Source organism: Apium graveolens, chromosome 4, assembly GCF_009905375.1.
Source record: "Apium graveolens cultivar Ventura chromosome 4, ASM990537v1, whole genome shotgun sequence".
Lineage (NCBI taxonomy): Eukaryota > Viridiplantae > Streptophyta > Magnoliopsida > Apiales > Apiaceae > Apium > Apium graveolens.
In genome coordinates, this window is record NC_133650.1 from 3,641,493 (window position 1) to 3,667,382 (window position 25,890).

The window sequence follows — 25,890 nt, forward strand, 5'->3', positions numbered from 1 at the left end:
GTTTGACAGTCATGACCACACAAAAGTCTTAAAAGTCTTACTTAATTCATTATGGCTTATATTGGCTCGAGTATGCAACTAATTCATTATTCAAGATGGTCTCTCTTCAAGAGTTGAAATAAACTTTTAGAGCCTCATTGCATTCAAAATAGTTTTTATCAACTAAGTGTATCATTTTCAACATTCTCTCTTTCAATCTCTATCATGGCTTCTTCTAGTTCCTCTTACTCTCCCAAACCAAACAGTAACAAATCACAGCAACTAGAAAATGCCATCCGTGTTCATGTTGTCCCATCAAACTTTCGTGATGTGGTCCAGAAATTAACAGGAGCCAGACCAACAGTTGAGAAGCACAACCCTGTTAACATTGGTCCAGTAAGACCATCGTTCAAACTCCAAGAACACGCTAGAAACCTCCAACTACAATTGAACCAAAATGGGCTAACTGAGTCTGCGTTTGCACCAGGAAAGAGAGTGATAAATGTCTCGCCTGTGTCAACATTGGCACGAGGGAGTCCAAGTCCAGGAACATCAGTGTCGCCAGCTTTTGTACCACAGGAGGAGATAGTTATGGCGAATAAAGGCTTTTATTTGTATCCTAGTCCACCGGCTACTGCTAGCAAGCCTCAACCCCAGTTGCTTCCCTTGTTCCCAACATCTCCAGATTCTTAAATTAGACCAAGTTTACTATGCTTTGTTATGTTCTAATTGAATATCATTTGAGATATTATGGATTAAAAATAAGAATATGTGGCATATTATTGTAACCTTTATTAATAAGCGAAACATCTTTTTAACTGGTACCTTGATTTTATTTTGGTTCCATCACCTTGGTTTCACTTTGGTTTCATCACCTTTTGTTTCACTTTTTATGATTCATGTTATAACTCTAACTATATTATCTTTATCTCTTTTGATTTCTACATGACCAATAAGGGAAACCATTTTTTAGGGGTATTTGGTTTCACCCTTTTAGGTTTCACAAACTTTTGATTTCACCTCTTTTTAAATCTTATTACAGCTCTAAATATATCATTATTTTTCTTTTTTTGATTCTTATATGACTTCTAATTCTATATGTAATATTTTACCCGTTTTTTTATCCTTATATACCACATATTTATATTATTTTTATATAAAAGGAATCGTATATAGATTATAATTTCTAGATTCATACCTATAAAATTCTATTTTAGCACCAAATGCAAATTTATGCATACATGAAGAATATTAGAAAAAAATATGCGATCACAAACTATATAAAAATACAAATCCAGCTAACAATAAAAAATCTAATATGCAATTAATTAGTAATGTTGATTTAATGTTTTGTTAAATTATATGTCACCCGTGTTGTTCATTACATGACTAAAGTTTCCTTGTAAAATATTAGTTATGTCTTTTCGGACAATAAAGATATAATAACGTTAAGTTTGTTGTTCTAATAAGATTTGAGTTAACACTACAAGAAAAATATCTATAGACATCGGTTTTTAGCCGATGTCTATACTGTTTGGCAACCGATGTTGATGTCGTTGATGTCGGTGATGTTTATTCTAGACATCGGCCATAACCCGATATCTTTACTTGCTTAGACATCGATTCTGGCAAACTGGCTGATGTCTATGCATTGGTTTTTTACAAAAAATGTTAAAAATAAATTATTTAATAAATAAATTACACCTATTACAATAGATTAAACATATAATGAGCTATGTTTTTTATCACATAGACATAAGATATTTTCATTTAGGTGATGTAAAATCAGATATTAAACATCAATTTTTTTAATTTCTTTAGTAAAAGATGATGTCTATATTTGCACATAGACATCAGTTTTATCCTAAATAAGGGTATGTTCAATTCAGACTTGAACATGTCAAAAAAATAATTGTACATCACTTTTAATGAAAAAATTGATATCTATGTGTCAATATATATTAATTAAAAGTGATGTAAAAGAAGTTTATAGAGAAAGTGTGTATATTTTTTATATCACTATTTTTTGTATGCATATAATTTATCAAAAGTGTGATCATAATGGTTACTAGAATGCAATAATGTACCAAGACCCCTACGACCTCTCTTTCTTGGCTTCCTAAATCATATAATAAAATTTCAAAATAACAGTAGCATTCGTAGTTACACATCCTTGCATATTACTACTAATTTTATTCTATGGGCTCCAAACTACCCAGATTTAGATACTGGAAAAAGGTCATTCATTTTCTATCTAATGTTTGGGGAGATCAATATTCGAGTATGTTATAACGTTTCTGCAGCCAATTTCAGAAACATTTTGAACAGACAAAAGCCTTGCCTTGACAGTTTTTGGATCATCAATGACAAACATGGTCCAGGATAAACCATTGTGACATCTAATCCATTGATCTTAATTGATGCACTAAGCTCAAGACCGATGTATCCACCACCAACAATCAAAACCTTCATGTTTTTTGCACACCGAAATCTGTTAGTTTTGTTGCCTACACAATAGAACACAACACAACATTAAAACAATGGAATCAGAGAAAGGAAAAAAATGTGCATAGATGGACTAGCTGAAAGGAAAAAATGTGCATAGATAATAAGTGCTTACTGTGGAACCAGTTGCAATAAAGAGAATTTGATATTTAAAACCTGTCCAGCTGCACTGATCAAAATCTTTAAAGCAAGGTCTGCTTTTACTATTTCTGTGCTAAGAATCAATGATATCCCTATAATGGACAATTGAACTTACTTAGATTCACGTAATTAATAGATTTTTAGGTACACCTCTGTACAGAAGGTTGAAAAAAAATGATTTGCATTACCTTTTGCAGAATACCACCCCGGTAGCATTATATCTTCCCTAGTTCCCGCGCATACATGAAAGCCATGGAGTCTTGCAGGTCTTGTAAAAAGGATGAAATTTAGCTGAGTGATTGTATACCAATTACAGAGACCTTGAGTAAGAAAAATATTAACTGGAGACTAAAGAGATACAAGAATGTCATGCACGAGTTTAGATATACCCTGAGGCGATAAGTATGCCTTGCTCAGAGCAGGACGTTCATAAGGAGCAACCTGAGAGTGAATTAATTAGACAAGTATAGCTAGTTGAAATAACAAAACATTTTGCTTATGAAAACCATGTACTACTTAACACTCTGATCCGTTTGGAGAATACATTAAATATACTAAACCTATACTATAAGCAATTTCTTTGGAAGAAAACCAAAATAGAACATTATTGTTGGACTGGTAGCATACTAACTAATATAGATGATCAGAATGTAAGCAATATATTTGATAAAATTAGGGGCAAAGAGAAATATGACATGATTATCTTTGGTAAAACAAGCAACTGATAATAAATTTTTACGAAGAGTTGGAACGTGAAAGACATTTTACAACGAGTACTGGGAAATTGAAGCAAGCAAAAACAAGACTGGTTTCTATAGAGAAACAAACAGAAAATTCATCTGAAGCTCAATTGGTTCAGTTTTACCATCTATAAATCCATATTTTCTTATTCTTTCCAAAAAGCTTTTACCAAGACAAGTTTCCATGCCATGTTGTATGGACATCATAATATTTAAATGCATAAAGAAGCACCACATTTCCTCCTGTAATAATAGACATATGTAATGTAAGACTATTAGAAATCAAAAATTCAATAAAAAATCAGCAGACTTGGGCTCTGCATTAACTAGATCAAGACATCTTTAGGGTCTACATCAAAACATAAGGTTGTTCTAGACCTGATCACCAACTTGTTTGTGCATGTGTACACCTGTAGCAAATGCTCTTGTGAGAAACGTGGTAAATTTCCAAAACTACACATTTATAGTAGTTGGATCGCACAAACAATCAAATTCTGATCTAAAAACTTATGTACTCTTTTTATGCGGTAACTTAGCTTCATTTCTTAATTACTATAGGAACAGCGACTACCTAAGTTTAAAATTTATACCTTTACTATGCCCAAGAACTGCAGTTACCGGACGATTCATTCCATTAAAGTGAAGAACTACAGCTCGCAAATCTTCAGCTTCTCTCTGATAATTACCATACTCAAATGACCCTTCACTTTCCTTGGGTAACAATTCATCATAAGAAATAAACTACAACCTGCAACTTTCAAGGCTGAGAATTATAGTGATAGGTAATGCCACCAAGGAAGTTTGTGTTGGATGAATTAAAATGATGTACACTCTATCATAAAAAATTAAAATATAATAGCCAAAGTTGTCATTTTTTTTATATACACACTACCCTATAAATTTACCCATTCCCACCTAATATAATAGCCAAAATTGTCATTTTTTTTTATGAACACTGCATAGTAGCTACCACCTAATATAGACGCAAATGAGATCATATAAGAAATCACAAAATTATGATCTGGTAAGTTTAAACTTTAAAGTTTCAACTTCTTTCACGCTACTAAGATTAAATTCGCTACCCTTCTGACCATTTTAAACTATAAACGTAACTAAGATTCTATATAGGTAATTCTATACACATGAAGTATCTATACTAAGAAAAATTAAACAAAAATGTCTTCAATGAAATGAAATATAAGTACATATACATTTAAAAATTACCTACACAAACGACGAACATCAAAAGACTGATTCTCGGTCGAACAAATAAGTCAAACAAATCCCCAACTAAAAGTAAGAAAAAAAATTTAAAAAAAATTAGGGTTTTGAGTTTAAAAATCCCCAATTTACAACTTAATCTAACTAATTAATCGAGTTTACATATGAAGTTTTCTAGCTTACTCACTTACAAATTCAAGTTTTGTAGTTTCAAATCAGGTGAGTGAGATCCGAGCTCCGTATAAGAAATTAGGGTTTTCGTTTATGTTTTTTCTTTTATTTGTTTAAAAAAAGTGGGGGAAACGAAAAATTGACAAAGGGGGGAAAATTGGTAGTAAGCAGGGGAAGATTCTGGCTAAGGGAGGAAAATATTGAAATGACGCGCGTTCAAATTTTTTATGCGAATTTAAGACATCGGTTCTAAAATAAGTGATGTCTTTAAAATAGAAAGACATCGCATTTACGCGAGCTGATGTTAATGAAAATTTTAACATCAGTGGCATGAACATTAACATCAGTTGCATGAGTGACCGATGTCTAATGTGTTGATGTTTATTAACTTTTTTCTTGTAGTGTAATGAAAACTACATATAATTTCAAAAAAAATTGCAATAATAGTATAATTTTATTTATTATTTATTTTAATTATAATTTAAAATTAATTTATATAATTATTTAATATTAATATTTTGATTTCGGCCCGTGCTTCTCAACGGTTATCAACTAGTATATTATAAATCTTTAATCGGAGATAAGGCGAATATGGTACTGAAATTTATTAAAAACACAACTTGAACTACTTACATGCATGCAATCAGAGACCAACAATTTTGTAAAATGAAAATGGCACATTAATGTGTGTTTACATTTTCAACACAACACGAAATTATAAGAAAACTAAATAAAAGTTATAATTTAATCAGACGGCAAGTTTTGAAATCTGCAAAAGATTGAAATGCAAATAATGGTACTCCTCCGTCCCGTCCCAATTAAGTCATTTAAGTTGCATTGACCGTATGTTTCCGTTAATTATTTTTTAATTTTTTTGTGAATAAAAGTTTGAGATTTATATTTTTATCCACAAAAAAAAAATTAAAAAATAATCAAGACATGCGGTCAAGACACATTAAAATGCGCTAAAAGTCAAAGTGCACAACTAATTTAGGATGAAGATAGTATTTAACTTAGCTCTCTGGCGTTACATTACATGCAAGCCGCAGTTGAAGTTATCCCTGAAAAGATTCACATTGAATGAACAAAGAATGCAATCTTTATTCTAGTACTCTTATCATTGTTTATCAGAGAGAGTAACAACAGGAAGATGTTGCAAGGAGGATAAAATACAAGAACATATTGAAATTTTATTGATCAAACAAAATCTCTGGTGGAGAGAAATTTCTCTGCAATATTATTAAAGAACATTCTAAGCCGGCTTCTTATCAGTACAATTAAATCGCTGAAAATCCTCCAAACTATTTTCGTTTAAACATTTTCACAAGGTAAAAAGTTATGATGTCAAGTGATTATGATCATGTCATGGATCGACTGGAGATATATGTAACACTTGCCTTTCCATTGAGTACTTTGCTGGTGCCTTCTCCTTCTGCGGTCTGCTAGACGACTTTTTTGGTACTTCTAGCAAGACTCTCAGTTTCTCGTTGTTCAACTACTTGAGAGCTTGCAAAGGTGAATCTACCTGTCCTTTTAACGAACTGAAGCAGACATGGATTGTCGATTGTACAACCCATTTACCCCACTTGTGAAATGCTGCCTGTTTCTCCTTCGTTTTGTAACAACTACAAATCCTTCATCTCCTTGTTTGTTTGCAATGTCAACTGTTTTTAGCTGTTCTTCTGCTCCGGTCTGGGAACCCAAGTTCGTGTTCCCTTCATTCCCGTAGAAAATCTTTATAATTGCGCTATCATTTGCAACTGCTTCCGATGAATTTTCTGTGAAGTCAGATCTCGACTGAGTCACTGGAGGTTGACTAACAGGATCAGAATTGTGTTGAACAGACTTCACTATGAAGCTTAGTAGTATCTGCCTTGCTAGCTCTGCCTTCTCAGCATCTGAGCTGCGTTTCTTGGTTCTGACATCTTCACTTCTACTAGCCGCTCCTTCCCCGACCTTTTCTGCAGGCAATTCGTCATTTGCATCAATTGTTGAATTTGAATCTGATGGAACTTCTGAATCTTCAACCACTGGATTTGTTAACCAAGCTTTCTTAGGAATAAATTCAGGTGCATGTGGATTCATGATTCCTGGAGAACCGAAGCCACTTCTTTCTGTTGGGGGTAATTGATATTTCAGAAACCCATGTTTCATACGCATAGAATGGCTCATTCTGTAATATAGTGGTGATCTAGGACCACAGGGAACCCTAGCAGCAAGTGGCGGAAATCCAATTGGCTCTGCAAGCATGCCTTGACTGGCCATGACATCATAAACACTTGTAACAGCGACCGAGGTTAATGGGTGTGTCAACGGGAAGGCACCTGGACTAAATGGTTCAGCCGCAGCTGAAAGCTTGCTACCGTTTGTTTCTACAGAACTGTCCTGATCGGCTACACATGCTGGCTTTACATCTTCTTGGGAAGATTCTTCCGGGTCAGGTTCACTTCCTGGAGTTTCATCAACATGAACTTCTTTGGCAACTTCATCATCTGGTATTGCTTCTTCTAAGGTGATTTTACTTCCATTCTCCTTCGATTTCTCAGATGGACTAAGGCATATCTGAATATCAGTTTTTACCTCGTTTAAATCTTCAACTTTCTCCAATAAAGGCTTAAGAACCGTACCTGGAGGTGCCACTGCAACTTCTTTGTATGACAAAGATTTTGAGGCCATAGAAGTGAGAGGGGAAGCCATTGGTGATACTTTTGAAACTTGTGTCGCTGAAACTTTTGAAACCGAAGTTGTTGCTTGAAGTTTAGGCGTGTCCTCTCCAGCACTAGAGCTGGGAGTCTTCATCTGCCTCTGCTTAGACGGTTCAGTCAAACTTGTCCTTGGTGTCGCCTTTTTCCCTTGTAACATGGCTTCCCTTCTATAGCTACTATCTCTAGGATTGAAGTACTCAGACTTCCCTATTTTGAGCTTAGCAAGATCAGGACGCCCCCGGCCATATTTCCGGCTAGCACCATTTCCTGTACGAACTTTTGGATTGGCTTCTTGCCAACCTTCATCCGAGCTAGCTTCCTGAATAGCTTCTTCTGTAACTACAGGTTCATATTTACTGATGTCAGTGTCCTTGGGCTCTTTGGAAACAATCACGCCTGGCCTACCTTCCACTGTACTGGATTCTGCTGGTGAAAAAACCATGTCTGTGCTATCTTTAACTATACTGGATTCTGCATTGGTCCTGGTAGTTTCTATGCCATCAGGAACCACAGAGTCATTTCTCCTTTCATCATGCTGCACTTGTTGGGATTTATCACCAACTGGCCAAACCTACAGATAATAGATGCAAGTTTTAAGCATTGATTCTTTGTTAACAGAGTCCGCATTATACATTGATCATTTATGGTGGGAAAGAAGCCAAAGAAAAGGAAATCTGCTGATTGGAAATTGAAACCAACATAAAGTGAACCTAGAGCAATGCACACACACCTATCATAAACAAGACTATTAAAATAGGAATACTGTCTTTGATGTCTGATGGGATGGTCGGATCAATCAAGTTGTTCTCTTGGATGATCCCGGAGTTCCCATTATTAGGATGAAAAGTAAAGACACATGTGTTATTTACCCACAGATCATGACATCTTTGTTTCAGCCATGCAGGCATATTCAATAATAGGAGTAGGCGAAAATGGCAGGTGAAGTTTGAATTGAATAATCGTATATCTATGAGATTTTGAAACTAGAATATTACAGTCACTGCTTCACACAAGTTATTTGGTTATTTAATACCTTTGCACGTCGTTTTCTGTGTGCATCTCCTCCTTTTGAATCTTGATCTGGACTTATAAAATCAAGGAGATCAGATACACTGCAAAGCAATCAACTGCATTAAAAAGAGCTTATGTTGTATGGATGCACATATATGCGTGTATCCGATAAAAAGTACACAAGTCGAGTGAAACTAAAAAGTAATACCTAAGGTGCCCTTTGCTGGCAATTGATGCGTCTGGTTTTGGTGTTCCATTACGTGCAGCTTCTTGCTGTTCTAAAGCTTTTGATTCAAAATACTCTAGCCATGCAGCAGCATCCTGTGTGCATAAGATTGTATCAGTTTTACATTACTTTTAAGCAATATGAAGTATACAGTCAGATAACTTGCAGTAGTTGAGATGCTAATACTGCTCTTCTTGACAAATTAATTCTACAACAATTCTACTAGTCAAAATTTTATATCTGTATAATGTAACCAAAATCTAGTAACGGGGAAGAGATCTGTTTGGAAAATCAAATGTTATTGTAAATAATGCATTTTAAAAATGAAGCCTGATAGTGCAATTATAAGAAAACATTACGAAGATATAAACACTTCAAAGTTCAAAGGTTCTGTACTGACCTGAGCACGAAGATCCTCTGCTCCCAGTTTGGCTTGAAGAATTTGTAGTGTTGTTTGCTCATGTTGCACACTCAAGGAATATGCTTCCATCAAAGAAAGAGCTATTGCTATGGCATGATAGCTAGCAGCAGTCTGTCAAATTCAAGATGTCACTACTTGTCACCACCTAAAAATGTAGGTAGATGTCCGAGATAATTGATATTTAGGTATATAGAGGGAGAGGAGACCTGTATGTGATCTGCCCCTAATAATTTTTGGTTGCATTTAAGGGCTTCATGCAGGTATCTGAGAGCTACGTGAACATTCCCCATGCCTTCTTCCATCATAGCCACGTTAATATAAGTTGCAGCTGTGTTTGGGTGTGACAGTCCACAAGTAAAGTAAAGAAGATAAAGAGCGCGGTTGACATATCTGCAACAAAGAATACATTAATAATGCAAAGAAGATTCAGTCATAAATAAAATAATATAGGAGAAACCTATACATCTCCTGATTACACTAACAAATATGCAGACCATTGATGAGCTAAAATAATGTAACCTGAGGGCTATAGCTAATATAAATTATATTCAAGAAGGGGAAAATGGAAATGGGTTTAGCTTACTTCAGTGCCAATTCTATGTGTTGGAGACGGTAATAAAAAACTGAAAGATCTCCATAGCTCTTCATCGTATCTGGATGGTCAAGCCCAAGTTCTCTCTCATTGATATCCAAAGCCTTTTGTTGGTAAATTGTTGCCTTAAAAAGTAGAAGCATAAGTAAGACAGAGCAAAGTGGATGCTTAATACACAGATGTTTCATGTTTGGGGTAGACACAGCTGATACATAGAGATGATAAAAGTTATATATAGGGCTAGAAGTATTAGCATATTCACAATTAAAAATGGCGTCCCAGATTCCAGTAAGCTAAAAGTGGAAATAACAACAGGATTACTGCACGTATATTATGCTCAAGCATCTCTTTAACATGCCTATAGAGAAACATAATTACTCTACAAGATCAAGATATGATTGCAATTTAGCTCCTTTAAAATATAATTTTCCAAAAACCTCGGTAGACTATCATATTTGTTTGAGGCAAAATTATTTGCAGAGTGAAACAAAATGGCACACAACGATTGTTTACCTGATTAAAATCTCCAGTGTGGTAAAGAACAACAGCTAAGAGACTATATGCACTTGCAGTTGTTCTATGATAAGGACCACAAACGGCTATCATCTTCGCCAATGCCTTCAATTCAAGTGATGAAAACCCGATTAACTTTTGATCTATTTGATTTTATTTGTAATTTCATAATAACAGGGAATATTCCTCTAGTACCTTAGTTCCGCAATTAACTGCTTCTTCTAGCTTCCCCTTATCCAAGGCGATCTTTGAAGACTCCAACAGAGTCCGTCCATCAGCAGAAGAACACCCAACATTCTGTTGAAAACAATTTAATCAAGTTCGAAAAGAATACATCAACATGTAGATCAAACAGATTACCAATCCTGTTACATACAGGACAGTAGGACACTGTGCACACACACACACACACACACATATATATATATATATATATATATATATAGAGAGAGAGAGAGAGAGAGAGCTCTACCTTGCAAACAGGAACCATGCTGATAATATCTGAACTGTTGAAGGGGTTTTGACTTTCCATATCATAGTCCCTTGGAACCAACTCCAATCCAACCTGTATATAAGAAGAAAATTTAAGAAATTTAAATATTTTATAGAGTGGAAAAATATCTAGAACAATGAAAGCAAGAGGGGCAGTTGATGCCTTGTGACAAAGTCCACGGAGGATTGATATTTTCCGCAACTGCTGGAACTCATCTTTTGTTGGGTAACCAAATCTTGCAGCTAAAAATGTCCTCAACCATTGTAATTTGATATTCTGATCCTCACTTGAATTATGATTGTTGTCTTCTGTCTTGCAACTCCCAAGCAAAAAATTTAGGGAAGAGGCTATTTGCGCAGATAAATCAGCAACATTGTCAACAGAAGCAATCACAGCTTTAAGTACATGCTTGAAAGCTCGGGTAACCATTTCATGGATACACAAGGATTGTATATGAGGGAGCTTATCAGCAAGTTCAACCTGATACATTCAGAAAATTAGATACAGAATTTAATAGTTCACTAATGCTGCAAGTAGATTACAAACCTTATAAATTTTAATAAAATTAAAAAAAAAAAAGTTGTATTTCTTCCCAGAACTCAAGGCTTTATCAGCTGTTAATTGTCTTGCTAATAAAAATATCTTTAATTCTATACTTGACCAAATTTAGTTACCAGCCTCAAGAAAATAGACTTTGGCTAAAACATGCTAGCTTTACAAAATAAAAGTTTAAGAGATTCTTTTCTCACCACACGACCTAAAGAGCGCATTTTTAGTCCTCTTAGATGCATGAAATCAGTTAGTGTGCGTCCATCAACTGGAGAGAGTTCGAGTGATCCAAAGTCTGTTACCTAAAACAAGTAGGTAAAATTGAAGGCTGAGAACAGGAACGAAGTCGGCAATTTGACTAATTACAGCACTAAGTAAATCATACCAGCTTAGGCAAAGCAACTTCATCGTAATGTGCGTGTGCCATCTTCAAGAGCTCATCCATCGACTGGTTCAAAGGATAGATTGAACACTCTTTATCCAGAAGATTTAAGTAGAAAGATAGTAAAACAACCTAATCTAAGTAGCAGAGAGTGAGGGGGGTGGGTTTATATATGTCTTCTGATTTATTATTTTTTTAATTGTCAACCCAATAATCTCAAATTATATCAGCCACTTGGCAGATTGTACAATACCTTTAAATGAAGACCTGTCCCGGTTTCTTTTAAATGCAAAAAGGCTTCTTCAGAGACAAATTTCTTCAATTCAGCCTCACTTTCAGACTCACTGTTGTTTCCTTCTCCAATACTGTTTTCCGCATCCAAATTGCTGTTTCTGTAATCATTTTCATCGTTATCATCAGCACTGCCTGCTGTTTTTTCCCTCTTTTTCAGCATTTTGAACTCCTTTCCAAGTCCTCTTACTACTGCTTCAGCTTTATCATCTTTAGGGCTTTTAGAAGTATCATCTGTAGTTGTATCCTGCTTTTGTAAATGTTGAATCCAACAAGAACCAAGTTCCCACCTGATCAACCTATCAGTTTGCTTAGGTTCTTCCTCCAATTTGCTCAAGCTGTTCTTAATTACTTTTCGAACCAGACATCTTGAAGTTTCAACATCAGACACATTGGAATGAGGTGAGTGGCTCCCACCAGATGTCTCAACAGTGCTTAACTTTGGAAGAAGAGTTCTTAAGCTGTAAGAATTTAATAATGAAGTTACTTAATATGTGTTTATAAAAATAATTATTAGATGAACAGACACAAATCGGAGAGAACTTTGTTTACTTAGTTCAATATTAATGTTTATAACTTGGTACATAAACAGTTAAACTTTTCCTCTGCTCAGAATCATAATCTCTGCTTATGCCTGGATAAAGGACGTAAATGTATTATAATGTAATTTACAAGTGGTTCTTCTGCTATTCACTTATTCTTATCGACAGCGATATAATCATGTGAGTTCAAGCTTCATTAATAACCCATTCCGTTGATAGATGCAAATTACTGAAATCCAGACAAGTAGTGACTTAACTATGGTATAACTCATATAAGCCATTTCCATGGCTATAATTGTAAGGAAGAAAAACACTTGCAAAGATGTTACACCCCAGCTCTTATATAAGAAAATATAGCATGTACAAACATGTATATACCTGTTTATATTGAGAGCATTTGCTCCCCCATCAAGTTGATCATCAATGTCAATGTTCTGAGAGTTGTACTTATCCTTCTTAACATCACCAACAACCTTTACAGTAGCTGTATAACCACATTGTCGTACAACAACAGTACCCAATGAAAGAGAATCCTGCAAAAATTTATAAATGAACTCACTATCTCAAAGTAATTGTACCAATAAATCAGTGTTTAAAAAAATTATGAACAATAAACAGTTGGTAAAACTTTTTTAGTTAACAAATAAAATAAATTATAAATATACAGTTGCCAAAAATGTGTTTGTAAGCAGAATATACTTACATTTACAACTACACCCTCATCTGCAGTTACCCCTTTCAGTAAACTCATCTGAGCCGCTTCCTTGGCAGATGTACTAGTAAATTCCCTGCCAAACAGGTTGCTTTCTAGCTTTGTACTGGCATCTGCAGCATCTCGTCTCACTGTTATAGACAAGTCCCCAGTACGACTCTCATGCAAGATTGAGCCAGGTGATAACTTTGATCTTTCTGTTGCATTCATACTGGAATCTGTTGCTTGGCGTATGGCTGAGACAGCTTTAAATATTGAGCAATCGACAAACCGACTATGAAGCAAGAAAGCCTTTCGGTCTCGGACCACCCTCTCTTCCTCAGTTTTGCAAGGCAGACTCCTCAATATGGCAAAATCTGTAGCCCATGGTTTATGATCATATTCACCATGTCTTCCCTGGCCCCCTCCATTGCCACCCCAGTTTTCATCTTCCATTGGCAGAGGCACGAAATTTGATGCAGAATCGCTAAGGGATGGAGGAAATAGCCATGTATTGGCGCGAAAACCATAGGGAAGGTTCCCAAACTGAAAGGAAATGCTAAAAGCTTAATTTTTTTTACATTACCAACATCAATTCAATTATCACCGAATCTTATTGAGCAAACAAAATGTCACCTTGTTGTGTTCCACAAAAGCTTTCATCAAGCAATCATATGCCTGCAAACATCATTTACATTATGACTTAACCAATGTACAAAACTAATGTACTAGATGAAATGTGGAAAACTTTAGCAATCAGCTAAATCAGTGAACAAGCTTAAGAAAGAAGAAGCTGTTCAAAAACCAACCTCTCGCTTGAAAACTATAGTATAAGTAAGATATTATGCAATAACAGCATACCTGAATAGGTATGGCAATAACAGTTTCTTTGTACATTTCCATTATTTAAAAAAAATCATCATCTCATTATCGATGCAAAAGATAGAATGTTTGCAAGGACATGGTGTCGCCAAAAAAAATATTACTGGAAAGTTCATTATTAGTATAGTACTTACATTAGCAAAAGCTTGGCTGAGCCGTTGCAGGAGATCCACCAGGGAGTGGCTCTGCAAAAATTGCTTTCCCAGAGTGTAGAACCCGTTCACTGATGCAACCACGTGGATAAGCTTTCCATTGCAGATCTTAATCTGTCAATATTTTTTACAGTATATGTTTAGTAACATAAATTAAAATAATGCACAAGCTACCACCCCATTCTAAACATGCAAAAGTACAGAAGTCTATACATTGAAAGTAATAAATGCTACACTGATTGATGAAAGTAAATCACCCCTGGTGTGGGGACTGAAACCAGCTACCATGAGTTACTCAAAGCCACTTGCAGACTTGCAGTACAGTTATAATTATTTCTTTCAACGGATTTCTTATTTTATTTTTGTTACACTACAGCAGCTTGACAGCTTCTATCCTATCCTCTAATTACTTTTAGAAAAAACCTTCAATTGTTTTACTGATATTTGAAAATTTTATAAAACAAAAATCATATTTGTACAAATATTTTGTTTCCCAATTTTTTCCCGAATCGAACTTTTACGAATTTTTTTGTACACTATAAAGCCTGCATCCATTTTCGCCCTCTACCACTCTACTTTCAAATGGTACACTACTCATGGTATGTTTAGTATAATGTACTTGATAAATTGTATAGGCAAGTCACAAGAGAAGGTAAAGACCTGCATTTCAAAATAATCCCCATCTGGTTTCTTTTGTTCATCTTTCTTGTCCACTCTCTTCAAATCTGAAACCATAACATAATCACTACTACATCAACATTTTGCTTATAAATATCCTACAATTACTCATTAAAAACAATCAACTTCACACCAAAGATCCACACTTCAACAATAATACAAGAAAACACCTCACAAAAAACTTTTTGTACATAAATTTCCTCACATTATTCCAAAAATATTTTTTTTTCAAAAAAATTACCTGACAAAAACTCACTTCAAAACATTTTTGTACATAAATTTCATCACATAATTTAAAAAACAATACAAAACCTCATTTAATAACATTTAGAACATAAATTCCCCCACATTATTTAAAAAAAGATTCAAACTTAAACAAAAAACAATACAAAAATTAATTTAAAAAAAAATTAGAACATAAATCCCCACACATTATTATAAAAAGAATAAAACTTTAATTAAAATTCAACACTTTTTTTGCTATATCTAAAATTCAAACTTTCATGAAAATACAAAACAGAGAGAGAGAGCTAAATTTAAAATTCCAACTTTAATGAAAATACAAGACAAAACAGAGAGAGAGAGAGAGAGAGACTCACTGATTATAGGAGGAGAGAGATGAGAGAACGAGAAAAAATCATAAAAATCCGACAATTTCGGTATCGGATGAATCGCCGCCATGTCTAAGCTCTCAATTGCCGGCGGCGCCGGTAATTCCCCATCCGCCGGCGGAGGATCCGCATTTGTAACCGGGTCACGGGTTCGGGTTTTTCCGGATCCGACTGCATTGGCTGTGGGGCTATTGGGCTTTCCATTCTTGGGCTTGTCGTAACGTGTCGTGCACGCGACAACGTCGAGTAGTCTCCGCACGTGTGCAACTGCTTGGTGTTCCTCCGTGTACTTCTCTGTATTAAGGGCGGATTTGTAAATAAGTGGAGTTTTATTGGGCGATATTGTCAATGTGTAAATTAAAAAATTTTATGAAATTAATTAGTAAGTTCAATTTTGGCCATTTGCTAGAATTAAATTCTTGTGTAATATTAATATTGTACTTCCACACATAAAATTACAAGAATAAACAAACCAACCAACCATATATCTAATGTAAGTATTGTACGAGAATAAAATACACGTAAATTTTAATTCGCAAAAAATTATGAGATATCATTAATTCTACAATATTTCTCGCATTTTAATGTTTTCGAAATAGATATTTTTTTGTTTAAAAAAATAATATACTTATAAAAATCAAAAAATTTGAAAGATATAAATTTAGTTTTTATCGTCTTAAAAACCCGTAAAATGTGAACTTTGAGAGAGACAAACAGAAAGTAAATAATTTGTTGATATTTATGAAAATCAAATTTTTTGTAAAATATAATACATTAATATATTTTTCATGCCCTCTTAAGATAGGCGTAAAATGTGACAGTAAAATAATTTGTTGAGAGAAGGGTATTTGTGGAAAGTCACAAAGTAGATGCCGAATGTATCTGGTAGACTTGTTTGGAATATTCTAGCATTTGGTATACTACACAACTGTTAAATTAGCTCACTTTATTTTTGTTGTTAAGCTGATATAAATACTTAAACAACTGGAGTAATTTTGTACTGGTAGCATTCAGATGCCAAATTCATTACTTCATGATTGTGTAATGAATAGGACAAAATCAGCTTGCATCGTAATCACCAAACATACTCCCTCCATCCCCTCGATTCTTTATATTGGGGACGGGACTCGGCACGTACTTTAATACTCTTATCAAACGTAGTTGCATATTTTTTTAAAAATTTTATTTTCTTTTAAATAAAAATATAATATTTAAACTTTTATATAAAAAAAGAAAATTTTAAAAATAAATTACAGAAATATACTTTATAATTGCCTTAAAATACGTGTCGTGTCGAGCATGTGAAAAAAACTGTAAAGAAATGAGAGGGACGGAGTTAGTACCTAATAACTACAAATCAAGTTACACACTTACACACTTAGTGTGTGTAAATTCACACACATACTATTTTTATGTACACACACATACCTTCAACTATCTTTAGCAAACATGGCTTGAATGAGGTCACATCTACCTTCTCATTCAGTTTTTGCCCTTTCACCTGTTCAAAATGTTAAATTAAGTTAATTAAATTTAATTAATTAAAAATTAAGAGAAGACTAGTTAATTAAGTATCTTAAACACCTCATGAGACAGAGAATAGTTTGTAAGGTGGCAAGTTTCAACATTAACAGCTAGCAGCTTCTTGACATCAAGTATCTTGTCTGTGGAGATGCCCTGCAATGTTATAGAATCCAAATTATTAATTAATTCAATTTTATTAAATAATTAACACTTGATTAATTTAATATTGAAAGTCTCAGGTTGTGAATGATATCATCCCATGAACAAATTTAGAAATATATAATATAATACACATTCGGAATTACGAGACGGAGAGAGTATAATACGAATTATCAGTATCGAATATCGGACGGAGAGAGTATAATACAAATGATCAAAATATATACCTTGAGTATGACTTGTGTCTCATATGGGGTGATAACAATTATGTCAACAAGAGTTGGTACAACTGCAGGAAAAGAATAAAAATGATTAATTGTATAAAAACAGAGATATTTTTTATAATAATTCATAAGAAAAGAATATCGGATACGTCGTAAATATTTAAATTTCTGTAATTTAGCGTTATAACGTATGTAATCGGCGGTTACCGGAAAAAGGGATTATAATCAAGCAAAATTAACCTTTTTCTTCCTTTTTCTTCTTCTCAGCCTTGTTTCTATTCCCTTTCCCCCTCCCGGACCTTGGGGCCATAATCTTGATTGTGTTCCTCTGTGTTTTCGGTATTCAGAAAACAAAATATTCAATCGGAATGAATAAATAAGAACAAGAAAATAAACGAGAAGGTCAGGAGCTCGGAGAAAGAATAGAAGAGAAATGATGCATAGATATAAGTTATGTGTGAGAGTTTATGCAATGGAGAAGAAAAGGTGAGTTTGGTAGATATGGAGAGTGAGTGATGAAAAAGAAGAAGGTATAGGTTAGGAAATCTTGGTAAAGGAAGATAGGATAAGGGTTTTGGGGGGTTAACCTTCTGATAGATTTGTGACAAATCCTGGCCTCTCCTTGTTGCTAAAAATTTATATCTCTCTCCCAAATCTCTCTCTCTCTATCTCTCTTTGTGACACTCACTCTCTCTCTCTATCTCTCTCTATGTGACACTCACTCTCTCTCTCTCTCTATCTCTCTCTATGTGACACTCAATCTCTCTCTCTCTATCTCTCTCTATGTGACACTCACTCTCTCTCTCTCAAGACATGAAACATGTGAGGTCCCTTTTAAGGGGAAGACAGGCAAGCCCATGCAGGGAGAGAAATACAAATTTGGTGGGGTTAATTGGGGAGGAATGGGACCGTTAATTGGATGCCACGTGGATGGTTATGATGAGGTGTGGGTTGGGCCGAGCCTTTTGTTTTATCATGTGTTTGTATGTAAAAAATATCATTAGGTGAGCTATTTAGCTTTAATCTCCCCGTTCAATTTGATTAGACAAAACCAATCAGTTACCAGCTGTTTGGCCCGTGGGTGATTTTGAGACTCCTATTTTGGAATCTTGAATAATTGAAAAAGTATCATTTTTTTCAAATTTACAGTACTAAGTTTTTTATTATACTGTTTTCTATTTGTGCCCGTGGGCACATTAATAAAGGCAAAAATTTATAAATTTATATTATTTTGAATGATGTAGTTTTTTTAATATAGTGGGATCCATCATTATTATAAATGAAAAATAATCAAAAATTCAAAATGTATTAAAATTATAATTTTTCGTAATTATTATGTGCTAAGGGACCCGTAATATAGAAATCGTTTATGATAATGATTAAATTAGTACCTCTTTTTATAAAGTGAGAATCTCAAAGTTGTGAAAATCGCATTTCGCATGACGCGTTGTTTGTTTTATTATAAGGCAATGCAAGCCGTATATTTTCATGGGCTTTAGTTTATATGGTTGTCTTAGTTGACAATTTGATATTTAACAATAATTAAGCTTAATTTGTTAATGGTGTTAAACACAACATGACGCGATTTGAATGTAGGTAGACACTAATGGTAAAATCTCGATAAATTAAGAATAATTTTACCATCTACCGAAATAATTTTCCAAAATAAATAACGAAATTAGTTATTGCGGATTTTTTTTGGTGAAATATATGTTAACCGTTAACACCACGAATGTGGCATACAGTAACTATAGATAACTTGCGAATATGACCTCCATTACTCACTATCCCAATATTTTGAAATATTTTTCATAAATTTTCTAAATATGTCACATACATGAATGTTAGGGGCCCAAAATTTTGATTTCGTCTATGCCCCATAAACTTTAGGGCCGGCCTATCACACATGTTATTTATTACTCCCTCCGTCCCTCCCAAATGTTTACATTTGGGTGGGGCGCGGAGTTTAAAAAAAATGATAAAGTAGTGGAAAAAAGTTGAAAAAGTGAGTAAAGTAGTGGGACCGATTAATATTATATGTATAAAGTGGGTATAGTGGAGGAAAGTAGTGGATGTAGTTAATTTAAAAATTATAAAAACTTTACTATTTTTGGAAAATTTTGAAATGTAAACAATTGGAAGGGACATCCCAAAAAGGAAAGTGTAAACAAATGGGAGGGACGGAGGGAGTACATTTATTATGAGGAAGGAACCAATAAAATGGTGAAACTCATCTTTTTTTAAAAAAAAAAAAAAAAGAGGAGTGTCAAAATTATTCCTAGTTTAATATGTTTTAATTTTTAAATTTAATTAATTAATAAAATTGTCTAAATATTGAGGTTGTTAGTTTATAGAAGGTTAATTATAGATTGTCACTATATTATTGTTAGTAACACTTCTAAATTTTGTATATTATTAAGGAACATAATTATCTATAAATTATAGCACAAATAATTTTGAATAACATTTTTTCTGCATCTTGCTGCAGTTCACTCTAAAACTTATTAAAAAATTTGACTACTTGTCCCCAGATATAATTATTCAAAAGTAGTCTTTGAGCAGTTGTAAGTTGGTCTAAGATTTGCAACTCTACTTCATCAAAAACATGTGTTTATGAACAAATATACTCGGCCATAGTCACCAGATTCTGACTTTAATTTATGTTCATCACTATACCAGTCTACATTTATTGAATTAATATCAACTGACTACGTTGATTATCTTTTCCTGAGACCAGCGGTGGTCACGCTAGCGCCTAGGACCCCTATACTGAGTGTCCCAAAATTTTCAACTCTTTAAGTAAATATATATATAAAATTGCGTGATATACGTGTTAAATACGTGTTAAGGCCTCGTAAACTGATTTTGACTAAGGTTTCACGATTTTTAGGGTCAGCCCTACCTAAAACCCAAAATATGTGTTTTATCAGGCAAATAATTCTCTTAAGATTGTGCAGAACGCAAAAATTTAGAAAGTTGTTATCAATAATCTCGTTTTAGTCAATAGACATTCCGAGATTTGAATGTGTTCATAAAAATGATTTGATGAGAAATGTCTCGAGACAGATCGAGATTTAAAATCCGAAATGTGATACATGATTAGAGATTTTTCGGAAAATTAAACAAGATTTCCTGGCATAACAAACTTCTTGGCTGAGATAGGCAAAGATGTAAGATGAAGTGTCTTTATGTTACCAGAAGGACCAGATAGATGAAGAGAAAACACAACTCAACTGTTTGGCAAGACAATGAGATTCAAAAGTGGACGTTGTGTTTTGTTGTTAGTCTTGTTAGGACAAACAGAATTGCACTATTAGTACGTGAACTCGTGAAGCATATGGGATTGCAATTTTATCATAAATTTCGTGTTGTGCCTAATTATTGCATTTCTACAACAATATTTAATATTGGGGCATAAATATGAGTATAAGATTCCTATGTGCAGTGTCCTTGTTCAAAGCTTATGTTACATTTAGAATTTTTGGTTGTACTTTAAAGGCATTTTACACATTCTCTGACCTGATTTTGTGTGTGCTACTGTGATACAAGTCTTGCTTCACAGTTTATTCCCAGAACCAAATCTGCACAGTCACCATCCTATACAAACAAGGTCAAACTAAGTACACAAAAAAAACCTTGAAGAATCAGGTGTAAAACCTGCAAGTATCATCTCCTGTTAAAAAAACTCGAGGACAATACCATTTACCTCTATTGAACTGCGACCTGGGGTTTCTCAATTACTTTGTTCTTCGTAATATTTCTAACCAGACACTTTCTCCAACCGATTGCAAATCGCATGGACTGCACAGAATAACATAATTCAACTTTATCAGCATATTATTAATCACCTCATATGCTTCCTTGTTATGCCTGGCTCGATCAAACAGATCAACCATGCACCCAGTGTGTCTAGTTCTCATATTAGCAAATAATTATCTTACTGTATCTACCAATACGTTGGGCAGAGGTGCAAACATAGGAGGTATAAAAGGTAATCAAATAAAAGAAAATCACCACTGGCACCTATCAATTAAAGCCAACCGCATATGAAATGATTGACAGAAGAAAAATAAACACATCAAGGAAAAGAAATTAAAGAGTACCAATGTCAAACAGGTTGTATATCTTTTCCCATGATGAAAGCAGTAATATTCTTACAAGTACATTTCAAAACTTGGGTTCAATAATCATGAGGATCCAAACTGAAGCCAATCTTTGGCACAAATAAGTGCCTCGACAGTTGAGGGCTTTAGTGAACATCGGTAGCTATCCATTTTCTTAGTTACAGTGTCGAACACAGACTCTGGAGCGACTGTTGAAACTGGGATGCATAATATATCGCATGCCATTCTAGAGAGAGTTGGGTACTTCTGTGCTTCTAGTTTCCACCAACTCAAAACATCAAACTTTTGTGTTCTAGGCAAAAGAGGTTCTTCCAAATACTGATCTAATTCTGATTTCATATTTTGGCTTCCAGCTATCTCAGATATATAGACTTCAAAATCCAAAAAATCATCACTATCAGAATTCTCATCTTCTGGACTCATCTCTTTTTTCACACCTTTGTTGTCTTCTACAACAAAAGTTGGTGGAGGTAGCGATAACACAATATATTCAACAAAAAGTTCATGAACACCCTCATCAACAACCTTGATCCAGGTTTCAGCATCCTCGCCATATATCTTAGAGAAGTTGAACTCGACAAGTTTCATCTTGAATCTTGGATCCATAATCACAGCAACCGCGAGAACTAGGATGCAAGAGTTCCAATATTTATTAAACTTTTCCTGCAATGGTTTAGTCAGGCTGCTGGTAAAAGTATCCTGGCTCATAGCAGCACGTGCCAATTCTAGTTGAATGTTTGACACTTCATGGTACAATAAATTGGTAGTTTGGTGAGTTGGATCAAGAAGTATGTTAGCTGCATCAAAGAAAAGCTTCAAGTAAATGCAGAGAATATCCACCTTTCTCCACTCTTCAATTGTCAGCATTTCATTATAATTTGGATCAGATGCACTTAAACAAGAAAATACTTCTTTCAGTTCAGATGCGGCCGCTAGCATGTGGTAAGTAGTATCCCATTTTGTCTGATCATCAATTGTAAGGGTCTTTGAGCTAGGGTTTTGAAGCTTCTGCTTCAGTTCATTGAAATAATCTTCATTGCCTCTATATGCTTTTACATATTTTACACTGTCACGAACTTTCTTAATGATATCTCCGATTGACGCTAAAGCATCCTTCACAAGACAGCGCAAGACACGAGTATAACAGTCCCCTAGTACTAGTTGACCCTTGAGAACTTGGGGGTTCATAACTGAGAGTAGACCTCTAAGATTTTTTCGAGCTGCTTCATTCGCAAAAGATTGATCAAGAGTTAAAGTGAAAATCTTCTGTTCCAAGCCCCAGTTGGCTAAGCAATCATTAACAGCGTGACTGAATGTGACTTCTGTATCAGGGAACGGTAGCATAACAACATTAAGGATCCGCTTTTGCAATTTCCAAGCATTGTCGACAAAATAGCCTGTTAGTAGTAAATAGCACAGGCCTTGATCTGATTCCCACAATTCCAGAGTAAGATTTACATGCCCTATAATTTCCCCAAGGTTATTTTTAAGATCCTGCTTCTCCCTAAGATAAATGTTGACACATTCCTCTTGAACACTGTTGACATCTGTTTGTACCTTAGGATGAAGAAACCGTACAAAATCAAGAAAGCCCTGATGTTCCACAATATTAAGCGGATACTCGTGCAGGATGATCATCTTGGCTATCGAATGACTGGAAGTGTCCTGGTCAAAGGGAATAGATGTTCCTAAGATGCTTCTGTAGCGTTTTCTGGGAGGTATAGTACCAACTGCAGTCTTATCAGTCTTTAAAGGTGTATACGGGGTTAACTTATTTAAATCCTCATTATTGAGACAACCAACCGAGCAGACACCCATATTATATTTTCTTTCTGGATGACAGGTTCCTGCTAACTTCAAGCAACTAATGTACAAATGATTTTTTTGCACCAGTTATAGTAATTCCATGTAGAATCAACCAATTTTGCAACCAAAAAGTATTTCCAAACTGTAGACTTCTTTCTCTTAGGCTTGTTACTCAACATTATCAGGTTTGCATAGCCATATCAAACAGGGAATAAACTGCAGTAAGAGTGCATGACATGAATAAATAAAGCTATATACAATAAGTTATTAAGTATAATTTACAACTGAAAGGTAACAAGAATAAGCGCCATCTTTCCGAATCTTATTCCCACTAGTATATGTTTGCAATTTATGGTTCTCAAACATACTTTCTATTAGGTGTTCAGCAGGGTATCTCCAACCTAGAATAAAAAACATATCCCTTCGAGGTATAGAGAATAAAGATCAAAGAGTTGGTTCTGTATCCACCAAAAGATTTGTTCACGTGCAATTAACAAACAACCATGAATTAAAGCCTGAACAACATGCTCATCTGATTCTGACCATGAACAAAGTTTGACAGTTCTGGGATTTGATCACCACCTTCAAGGCAGGATATCTAAACTATGATGAAAGTGGTTTTTCCAACCCCTCAAATAATTTTTCGTAGCAAAAAGGTTTCTCAAATATAATCATATAATAAGAGAACCCACACAACAAATTGTAGTACAAAGAATTATGCAAAACATTGAAAAAATCATAAACAAAGCGCCAGAACGTACTGGGACTGAATGCTACAATCTATAGCTTTACTAAATCTTAGTCATACAGTTAAACCTCGATAAATGAATACACTCGGGATCGAAAAATTTTGTTCATTTAGCGAGATTATTCATTTATTAAGCTTAAAAATACACGGTATCAATTATGTTGGGTCCAAAAAGTATTATTCATTTGACAAGGTTATTCGTTTATGGAATATTCATTTACCAAGTTCTACTTGTATAGTACAAAATGCATCCGCACAAAAGGCCGTTGTAATATCTTCTCATATCTTCTAAAATTAATTGGGAAATATCATAACTATTAAAGGTAACGTAACTCTTACGAAATCTTAACATGTCGGTAGGCGGGCTTAAAATTGCTTAAAATTATAACATATCTTTAAAACCTCCCTGACTCAAAACCCCATTTCTCAACTCCCAAGAATGAGTCTTAAAGTCCAAAATTTTAATTTTTATTATTCAAGAACATGTGAGTTTCAGTACTACATTATACAACAAACTCTCCCAAAACCTTACAACATTTGCAGAGAGACTTAATGAATCACATACTACCTATCTCTAACTACACAAAAACAAAAAATTTGCATTTTGCATGACTCTCGTCCATTTTCAATTTCAAGATTAACAATCACATTAAAACCCTTTAAATTTAATCATCTCGAGAGCCATAATCATAACCTCATAAAAAGTCTTGGTCCCATGTGATAACGAGTATTAATATACAGATACTCTTTCTAAAATGTAACTTTTCGGGTTCCAAGGACATCACAGTAGAGGGGTTCTTAGTTCTTAGTTCTTACATAATCCAAATACAAGATGACCCATTATCAATCTTAATCACATTAATCCAAACATAACAAATTGCATCATATAAGATAATAAAACATTGAAATGATAATAAACAGAGCATTTACAAATACAAGAAATGAAGAAACAATAAGCAAATAATAATGAGAGAAGGGTTTTAAAGAAAACTTACAATGAAGGAGCGAAAGAGATGAGGAGGCAGCAGCTAAAGGGTTTGGGGGTTTAGGGTTTTGAATGTTTTATAAATAGCAAGGTTTATTATAAACCCTTGTGTTGACATTTGAGCTGATGAGACTAGAAAAATCCTACTATTCATTTCACATTATTGTCATCATTTAAATTAATTAAAATGGTAAATTAATAATAATAAAATTTAAATAAATTTTACCTGGGCCATTGAGCGTAAGCAAGGATATATAAGCAAGGATATATAAGCAACGATATATAACCTCGGATTTGGTTGCATAATGGTTGAATAATATTAAAATAAATAAATCTAACTCATTAGGCGTCACTTGAAGTACTTAAATTTCCCGCAAAATATAGGGTAAATATCTATTATTGGAGGTTTTTAATATAATGAATCGGAAATTGTTGTTGAGATATCTCGGTATTGATCACTGATTTTTTACTGTTTAAAGAGCGAATGTCGAATTCTCTATATTTCGCAATAGTTGCTTCCTCCCGTACAATATTCCTACGTACCTATTTATAGGGGATCAAGTCAAACGTAATTCTTGGGAAACAAGTAAACTAGGTGGGTCTTGACTCACCTTTATGATGCCCTAATAGATCGGAGCCACCGCCTTTGAGTAGATTCATTATGGGTCTCTCAATCCCAGTTACCTTTTCGAAGTATGGAACTAAAGTCATTGGCTCGAGAACATCGGAGTCAATATCAACCTAGAAACATGGAAAACGGAAACTAAGTAATGGGTTTTGAGACCTATGACCTACAAAGGGGTGACGTCCTTCGACCCCCCTAA

General features: G+C 34.4%; 3 protein-coding genes and 1 long non-coding RNA gene across 12 annotated transcripts; 1 reads left to right on the plus strand and 3 right to left on the minus strand.

Annotated features, from left to right (window-relative positions):
- The first annotated feature begins 204 nt into the window (after positions 1-204).
- On the plus strand, positions 205-672 carry LOC141718195 (VQ motif-containing protein 11-like). The gene has a single exon (XM_074520574.1). It carries the CDS (start codon positions 205-207, stop codon positions 670-672), a length of 468 nt encoding a protein of 155 aa, XP_074376675.1.
- Positions 673-2,095: 1,423 nt separating this feature from the next.
- Positions 2,096-4,925, minus strand: LOC141716607 (uncharacterized). 8 transcript variants are annotated; one of them, XR_012573271.1, is made up of 6 exons: positions 4,778-4,925; positions 4,590-4,655; positions 3,015-4,113; positions 2,814-2,916; positions 2,600-2,717; positions 2,096-2,486 (listed from the first exon to the last, which is right to left on the minus strand). It is a non-coding gene; the product is annotated as an uncharacterized LOC141716607 (long non-coding RNA). The 8 variants fall into 8 exon arrangements; XR_012573270.1 differs by lacking the exons at positions 4,590-4,655; positions 4,778-4,925 and having other exon boundaries at positions 3,015-3,775; positions 3,956-4,577; XR_012573272.1 differs by lacking the exons at positions 4,590-4,655; positions 4,778-4,925 and having other exon boundaries at positions 3,015-3,066; positions 3,491-4,566.
- Positions 4,926-5,927: 1,002 nt separating this feature from the next.
- LOC141717490 (protein REDUCED CHLOROPLAST COVERAGE 3) lies at positions 5,928-18,115 on the minus strand. The gene is made up of 23 exons (XM_074519591.1): positions 17,644-18,115; positions 17,407-17,468; positions 17,081-17,173; positions 16,925-16,997; positions 15,485-15,790; positions 14,868-14,932; positions 14,190-14,321; positions 13,810-13,851; positions 13,186-13,719; positions 12,861-13,015; positions 11,903-12,401; positions 11,653-11,715; positions 11,468-11,569; positions 10,881-11,198; positions 10,698-10,790; positions 10,421-10,522; positions 10,226-10,330; positions 9,704-9,837; positions 9,327-9,510; positions 9,100-9,231; positions 8,682-8,794; positions 8,496-8,574; positions 5,928-8,033 (listed from the first exon to the last, which is right to left on the minus strand). Exons 1-23 carry the CDS (start codon positions 17,711-17,713, stop codon positions 6,291-6,293), a joined length of 5,199 nt encoding a protein of 1,732 aa, XP_074375692.1. The 5' UTR covers positions 17,714-18,115; the 3' UTR covers positions 5,928-6,290.
- Positions 18,116-20,816: 2,701 nt separating this feature from the next.
- Positions 20,817-25,204, minus strand: LOC141717491 (zinc finger BED domain-containing protein DAYSLEEPER-like). 2 transcript variants are annotated; one of them, XR_012573678.1, is made up of 4 exons: positions 25,077-25,204; positions 21,507-23,549; positions 21,110-21,204; positions 20,817-21,000 (listed from the first exon to the last, which is right to left on the minus strand). XR_012573678.1 is itself a non-coding variant. In XM_074519592.1 (2 exons), exon 2 carries the CDS (start codon positions 23,343-23,345, stop codon positions 21,591-21,593), a length of 1,755 nt encoding a protein of 584 aa, XP_074375693.1. In that variant the 5' UTR covers positions 23,346-23,549; positions 25,077-25,204; the 3' UTR covers positions 21,496-21,590. The 2 variants fall into 2 exon arrangements, 1 of the variants encoding a protein (XP_074375693.1); XM_074519592.1 differs by lacking the exons at positions 20,817-21,000; positions 21,110-21,204 and having other exon boundaries at positions 21,496-23,549.
- Between the last annotated feature and the right edge of the window lie 686 nt (positions 25,205-25,890).